Below are 8,310 nucleotides of genomic sequence, written 5' to 3' on the forward strand. Positions count from 1 at the left end.
GTCTCTCGAAGTGCAAAACTGATAGAGACATACCCCAAGCGACTTACAGCTGTAATCGCAGCAAAAGGTGGCGCTACAAAGTATTAACTTAAGGGGGCTGAATAATTTTGCACGCCCAATTTTTCAGTTTTTGATTTGTTAAAAAAGTTTGAAATATCCAATAAATGTCGTTCCACTTCATGATTGTGTCCCACTTGTTGTTGATTCTTCACAAAAAATACAGTTTTATATCTTTATGTTTGAAGCCTGAAATGTGGCAAAAGGTCGCAAAGTTCAAGGGGGCCGAATACTTTCGCAAGGCACTGTATATATTACCTGTAGATATTATATATTACCTGTATATATTATATATTACCTGTGACAGTAAGTTGTTCCAGGGCACAGATACTCTGATGGGTGTAAGTCACGTTGAAAGAGTTCTGACCCAAAACACCTAAAACAGTAGGAGGCCCATTCATTTATTCAATTAGTTTCTTCTATAATTATTACACTAAAACAACAGAAACACAACATGCAACAATTTGTTAGATTTTACTGAGTTACAGTTCATATAAACAAATCAGTAAACTGTTCTAAATGAATTAGACCCTAATCTATGGATTTCACATGACTGGGATTACAGATATGCATCTGTTGGTCATAGATCCCTAAAAAAAAGGTAGTCAGTATCAGTGCCAGTCAGTGCCTCAGTATCAGTCAGTGCCTCATGCAGCGACACATCTCCTTCACATAATTTGTTTTTGTATTGAATACGTGTCATGGAAATTACCACCAGGGCCTCAAATAAACTGAAATGAATCATTATTTATTATCAGCAAGATGGAGAGATTCCAACAAACTTAATGCACCATAGTACACGTCGGTCGGGAGCTCTTTCGGGGCAGTCCCGTTAGTTCTCTTATACACTGCTAACACAGACAAGTTATATTTGCATGGTTTACATTACTCATCATTAACGTTTGGATCCTGCATGTGACTGGAACCGTCTCCTATCTTAACTTGCAAAACATATAATGGGCATTCTGCCAAAAGGTCTGAGGGGGTCATGACCGTCTCCCCCTCATATCTCTACCCAGCACCTACAGGAACCAATGACTGTATGAGACATAATGTACAATTCAAGACTCTCTTCAGACAACATTTCCATCACACATGAATATGCACCTACCATTTCTGAAACATTATTCTACATTATTTGATGGATAGTAGGAGTTAATGAAATAGATACAGCTCTGAACACGCCACCACACACACAGGACTCCTACTTCAAGACACTTGGTAAATATGGATCCAGAGCTGCATATCATGCTACACAGGTTACCATGGTAATCAGACTTAGTAAACTGTTAGAGAATGGGAGATGGATGACTCTTCACAAGATGTTTTCTATTGAAACTGTATTTAGGGATCTGGAACCGGTGCCGGAGAGGAGGGAGATGAAAGAAAACATGTTTGAGCTTTCTGGTGTTTTATCAGTGACACTGAATGAGCAAACCACTTTCCACAAAGACAGGAGTAAGATTTCTCTCCAGTGTGTATTCGCTGGTGTCTAGTCAGCTCTACTGATTGAATGAAGCTCTTCCCACACTGATCACAGCTATAAGGCTTCTCTCCTGTGTGTATGCGTTGGTGTGTGTTCAGGTGTCCTGACTGATTGAAGCTCTTCCCACACTGATCACAGCTATATGGCTTCTCTCCTGTGTGTAGGCGTTGGTGTGTAGTCAGGTCTCCGGATTGATTGAAGCTCTTCCCACACTGATGACAGCTATAAGGCTTCTCTCCTGTGTGTATGCGTTTGTGTGTAGTCAGCGATCCTGAATGATTGAAGCTCTTCCCACACCGATCACAGCTATAAGGCTTCTCTCCTGTGTGTATGCGTTGGTGTTCAGTCAGGGATCCTGAATGATTAAAGCTTTTCCCACACTGATCACAGCTATAAGGCTTCTCTCCTGTGTGTATGCGTTGGTGTATAATCAGGGATCCTGAATGATTGAAGCTCTTCCCACACTGGTCACAGCTATAAGGCTTCTCTCCTGTGTGGATGCGTTGGTGTGTCGTCAGGGTGGAATCTCGAGCAAAGCTCTTCCCACACTGACCACAGCTATAAGGCTTATCTCCTCTGTGTGTTCGCTGGTGTGTAGTCAGAGTGAAATCTCGAGCAAAGCTCTTCCCACACTGATCACAGCTATAAGGCTTCTCCTGTGTGTATGCGTTGGTGTAAAGTCAGGTGTCCTGACTGATTGAAGCTCTTCCCACACTGATCACAGCTGTAAGGCTTCTCTCCTGTGTGTAGGCGTTTGTGTGTAGTCAGGTCTCTGATCGAATGAAGGTCTTCCCACAATGATCACAGCTATAAGGCTTCTCTCCTGTGTGTATGCGTTGGTGTGTAGTCAGTTGTCCTGATTATTGAAGCTCTTCCCACACTGATCACAGCGATAAGGCTTCTCTCCTGTGTGTATGCGTTGGTGTCAGTCAGGTCTCCTGATCGACTGAAGCCCTTCCCACACTGATCACAGCTATAAGGCTTCTCTCCTGTGTGTATGCGTTCGTGTATAGTCAGGTGTCCTGATTTATTAAAGCTCTTCCCACACTGATCACAGCTATAAGGCTTCTCTCCTGTGTGTATGCGTTGGTGTGTAGTCAGTTGTCCTGAATTATTGAAGCTCTTCCCACACTGATCACAGCTATAAGGCTTCTCTCCTGTGTGTATACGTTGGTGTCTAGTCAGGTCTCCTGATCGACTAAAGCACTTCCCACACTGATCACAGCGATAAGGTTTCTCTCTTGAGTATACGTGTTTGTGTGTTGTCTGGGCTCCTGATTGAATGAGGTATTTCCCACAATCAAAGCAGGGGTACGGTATCTCCCCTGTATGAATTTTCTGATGAGAATTTAATGTTTTAGAATCAGCTAAACTCTTCCCACACTGAGAGCAGTGGTACAGTTTCTCACCGGTGTGAATCCGCTCATGAATGATCAATTCCTTCTGTTTAGCAAAACTCTTCCCACAGTCAAAGCAGCAGTGGTGAGGTTTCTTCCCTATACATCTCTGCTGGTGTTTCTTGAGGTATTCTGATCTGGAGAGACTCTGCTCTTTCTCCTCAGCATCATGATGTTGTCGAGGTGCCCCAGATGATAAGCCCTTCCCACTGAGAGAGCAACGATTAGGGATGTCCCCTGTGAAACAAAGACATTAAATCATTAAGTTCTGCAAATATGGGTCCATAAACAGATCGGTATTTCCATTAAATGAATGCCTTTTGCGTCCTTCTGATATTTTTCCAGTAATAATTGTGCACCAATATTCCATTTTAAATCTCTGTTATATAAAATAAAGTGCCATTTAATACAGAACACATGGATGGAGTATTTGATTAATTAGATTTGTTTTATGAATAAAGACTTGCTAAAGTGACACAATTCAGCATTTTGACAGGTCCCTCCGTCAAAACTTCTAGTAAGATTTTAACCCACCTAATACAATAATAACTCGTAGGTTTACCATCATTGAGTACGGTTACAAGCGCAGAATAATATGACTATTGTGAATAGTCAATTAGTATAGGAGTTTGATTTAAACATGGACAGGCTTGGAAAGTAGAACAATTTCCCTCATGAACCTGTTTATATGGACACATCTGAAATCAGGCTACGTGACTTTGATAAATGCAAAAAATAGGCGATCAAAATAAACTTTCTACAACAGCGACCATGTTATTTTAAGCATATTTGATTGAGTTCGGATAAATAAAGATGCATACTTTCAGGTTTTCCTGAACTCACCGGACTCGAGCAAAAGATGTTAGCTGGCGCTGCTTGCCTATTTTAGCCATGTAATCCAGAGGTTTTGTTGTTTTCAGTCGTCCCCTGTTAAGTCAACCCGGTTACTTTATTTGGCACTTACTGTAGTATTTATTTCTATGTAACCTCTTGAGATGAGAAACTTGTTTTTTATTTAGTTGAGCACTTGCCCTTCATGACAGAATGTTAAAATTATGTGAAATCAAACTTTTTTTTTACCAAGTTACACTTCTTAAAATCGACCAGATATTTTAATCAATATATGCTTAAATCAATTATTTGTTACAGAAGCAGACTGTAGTCTAATCCACACACCATGGTTCTTACGTAATGAAATCACATCTCCATGTTCCTCTTCTCCTCTCTCAGTTCCGCTCTGCCCCGGTGTTTTCCTGCAGTCGACCAGACCCAGCAGTAAAGTACAGGGAAACATTAGACCTGGGGACTCCAGGGGGTGAAGTGGGGCGGGCTAGCTTTGTCCTGTTGGCCACAATAAGTATTCTACATTGATTAACATTAAACCAAATATTTTATTAATTTATTCCAAACCTCTGATTTTGGGTGCATCCCTAGAATATCTACTTTTTCCTCAAATGCTGAATCGTTCACTACTTCCCACTAATCGAAGAGCATTGACTGGTGGAGGAATGGGCTAGTTTCCACCATATATCTCATACCAGTCATTTCCTTTCAAACAGCGATGAAGAGGTGAAGCGAGAGGGATAACTGGGCCCAAAATCTGTCTTCTGTTTCATTTGATCAAATATAAAATTCGTACCGATTAGGTTGTTAAGAGTGTATTGATAAAAATAGGACACTTTATATGGTAGTAGTGACTTGTCACTAGTTACCGCAAACAAAGCCCTAAACCACGCCCATTTCTACCATTGTCCTTATTAACATGTGATTTTAACCTAACCTGAACAACACTTCTAGCGTTATGCCTAATCCTACATAAATGTAAATGCTAAATAGAAGTTAGACTCTGTTGCAACACGCATGTCTGCCCTCTCGTTGGCTATAATGGTCCCACCTGATCTTGCCTTTTTCCGATTTCCTTCAATTTTTAAAGACATTTATTTTCTTTGTTTGAGCGGCCACTTGAGTATCAGGTCAAATAATGGACAATGTGTTCGAAATCAGCGAAGGAATGTGAACACTTTGGGAGGAAGGAGAGATAATTAGGTCAGTCACAGATTCCTAAACATGATATAGTAGTAGTAGTAGGCTACTTTGTTGAAGAAGAAAAAAAATCCCAACAAGTTTTTCCGTCATGTTTTTTTGTCCAGCCGTTTAAACCCAACACATCAATGTGGAGGATCCAAGATGATGAAAACTAGGCCTAGACATTTTGTACAACACAGGAGGCATATAGACTTACCCGATCCATTGTGGAAGCTATTGTTTATTTGTATGGCATGACATGTTGTAGGGTACAGTACAGTTGAACTACTTTTGTTGTAGTGTTCAGATAATGACTAGGGAGTTGCTGAGAAAAAAAATCGATTCTCAAGGCTGCGACTGATGCGCCCCTAGACCAGAGCAATCAAACATCTATTTAAATATCAAAACGTAAATAAGTTAGAACAAATAAACGTCTCATGTAGCCTAATATTACTTCAGAAAGTTCCTGGATAACATTTGACGTGATCTATAAAAGTGAAGAAAACGTTCAACACCCACTTTCCCTAAGAATCCTGTTGTCTGATATCGTCTACTTTACCTGACAGCCACTTGGAACACATGCGCAAAGAGGGAGTATCTCAACAGGCTTCTCTCTCGCGAGGAGTATCTGGTTCTCGAACAACATTGTCCTTGTGCGCCAATTAGTTCATATTAGTGGGAATCTATTTACACGGAGAGGAATTATGGAAAGATACAACTTTGAGGTAATTGTTCAAATATAAGTTTGAATAATTAAAATGTTCTTATACTAAGCAAACCAGACGGCACAATTTTCTTGTTTTTTGAAATGTACGGATAGCCGGATAGTCAGACAGCATTTACAAACAAATAATTTATGTTTATTGAGTCTGCCAGAGCAGAGTCAGTAGGGATGACCAGGGATGTTCTCTGTTTAGTGAGTCTGCCAGAGCAGAGTCAGTAGGGATGACCAGGGATGTTCTCTGTTTAGTGAGTCTGCCAGATCAGAGTCAGTAGGGATGACCAGGGATGTTCTCTGTTTAGTGAGTCTGCCAGAGCAGAGTCAGTAGGGATGACCAGGGATGTTCTCTGTTTAGTGAGTCTGCCAGAGCAGAGTCAGTAGGGATGACCAGGGATGTTCTCTGTTTAGTGAGTCTGCCAGATCAGAGTCAGTAGGGATGACCAGGGATGTTCTCTGTTTAGTGAGTCTGCCAGAGCAGAGTCAGTAGGGATGACCAGGGATGTTCTCTGTTTAGTGAGTCTGCCAGAGCAGAGTCAGTAGGGATGACCAGGGATGTTCTCTGTTTAGTGAGTCTGCCAGATCAGAGTCAGTAGGACGACCAGGGATGTTCTCTTCATAAGTGTGTGAATTGAACCATTTTCAGTCCTGCTAATAATTCAAAATGTAATTAGGACTTTTGGGCTTTAGGGAAAATTACATTATTTTCTTGTGGGATGTAGTGAAGTGAAAGTTGTCAAATATATACATAGTAAAGTAAAGTACAGATACACCCAAAAACTACTAAAGTAGTACTTTAAATTATTTTTACTTAAGTACTTTACACCCCTGCGTAAGTATTTCTTCTAAACTAAACTACAGTCAAATGTATTGTATTTATAACTAACTCCCTTCTGTCTATGTATATAACTTGTATACAATAAATAAACAATAAAGATGCAATTTCAAAATAACAAATAAAGCTATATTGTAGCTATAAAGCAAACGTTAGCTAGCTAATGACAAGCTCATCTCTGCTGCCTGAATGCTTTCACGTTTCTCTCGTCTGGGTTTCTTGCTGTTAGCGATCACATGGACAAGCAGTAGCCTACTGCAGTAGTAAGACTACACAAATTACCAACAAGGTTGCAAGTTCAAATCCCCGAGCTGACAAAGTACAAATCTGTCGTTCTGCCCCTGAACAGGCTGTTAACCCACTGTTCCTAGGCCATCATTGAAAATAAGAATTTGTTCTTAACTGACTTGCCTAGTTAAATAAAGGTAAAATTAAAAATTAAAAAATGTCACATAGGCCTACAGATCAGTGCCCCTTTAATAGAGTACAGTCATTGCCAAAAGTTTTGAGAATTATACAAATATTAATTTTCAAAGTCTGCTGCCTCAGTTTGTATGATGGCAATTTGCATATACTCCAGAATGTTATGAAGAGTGATCAGATGAATTGCAAAGTCCCTCTTTGCATTGCAAATGAACTGAATCCCCACAAAACATTTCCACTGCATTTCAGCCCTGCCACAAACGGACCAGCTGACATGATGTCAGTGATTCTTTCGTTAACACAGGTGTGAGTGTTGACGAGGACAAGGCTGGAGATCACTCTGTCATGCTGATTGAGTTTGAATAACAGACTGGAAGCTTCAAAAGGAGGGTGGTGCTTGGAACCATTGCCAGTAAGATTGTACCTAAATCAAACATTTATCGGATCTTCAAGGAGAGCGGTTCAATTGTTGTGAAGAAGGCTTCAGGGCACCCAAGAAAGTCCAGCAAGCGCCAGGACCGTCTCCTAAAGTTGATTCAGCTGCGGGATCGGGGCACCACCAGCACAGAGCTTGCTCAGGAATGGCAGCAGGCAGGTGTGAGTGCATCTGCACGCACAGTGAGGCGAAGACTTTGGGAGGATGGCCTGGTGTCAAGAAGGGCAGCAAAGAAGCCACTTCTCTCCAGGAAAAACATCAGGGACAGACTGATATTCTCCAAAAGGTACAGGGATTGGACTGCTGAGGACTGGGGTAAAGTCATTTTCTCTGATGAATCCCCTTTCCGATTGTTTGGGGCATCCGGAAAAAAGCTTGTTTGGAGAAGACCAGGTGAGCGCTACCATCAGTCCTGTGTCATGCCAACAGTAAAGCATCCTGACACCATTCATGTGTGGGGTTGCTTCTCAGCCAAGGAGTGGGCTCACTCACAATTTTGCCTAAGACACAGCCATGAATAAAGAATGGTACCAACACATCCTCCGAGAGCAACTTCTCCCATCCATCCAGGTACAGTTTGGTGACAATGCCTTTTCCAGCATGATGGAGCACGTTGTAGCGGTATTTATTAGAGAGGGGTAAAGAAAGATTTTGTTCGGGCGCCAGGCAGGTATTAACCATGCCGAAAGGAAAAGAGTAGAATAGAGAGAGTACCACTACCAGACCCACACACATCAGCAGAAGAGACTGCCTAGAGTGTAGCCTGTTTACCAGATAGCCAGTGGAGAGAAAAAAAGAATACACACCATATAAAACCCACATCACAGCACAGGGGTAACCCAAACACGAATACCTCATACAATAATATTAATACTAATAATGGCAGAGCAATTCAACAGCAACTTCATACAAGAACGAACCCAGTCATCAACA

General features: G+C 41.3%; 1 protein-coding gene and 1 pseudogene across 1 annotated transcript; both read right to left on the minus strand.

Moving 5' to 3' along the window:
- Positions 1-512: 512 nt before the first annotated feature.
- On the minus strand, positions 513-2,223 carry LOC135559810 (zinc finger protein 239-like; the record flags this gene model as incomplete). The annotated part of the gene is made up of 1 exon (XM_065000684.1): positions 513-2,223. A coding segment is annotated over one exon (822 nt), but the record flags the coding sequence as incomplete, so codon positions are not given.
- A 97-nt stretch (positions 2,224-2,320) lies between these two features.
- On the minus strand, positions 2,321-5,594 carry LOC135560135 (zinc finger protein 239-like; annotated as a pseudogene).
- Positions 5,595-8,310: the final 2,716 nt, after the last annotated feature.

The sequence above is a fragment of the Oncorhynchus nerka genome, linkage group LG15 (assembly GCF_034236695.1).
Source record: "Oncorhynchus nerka isolate Pitt River linkage group LG15, Oner_Uvic_2.0, whole genome shotgun sequence".
Taxonomy (NCBI): Eukaryota; Metazoa; Chordata; class Actinopteri; order Salmoniformes; family Salmonidae; genus Oncorhynchus; species Oncorhynchus nerka.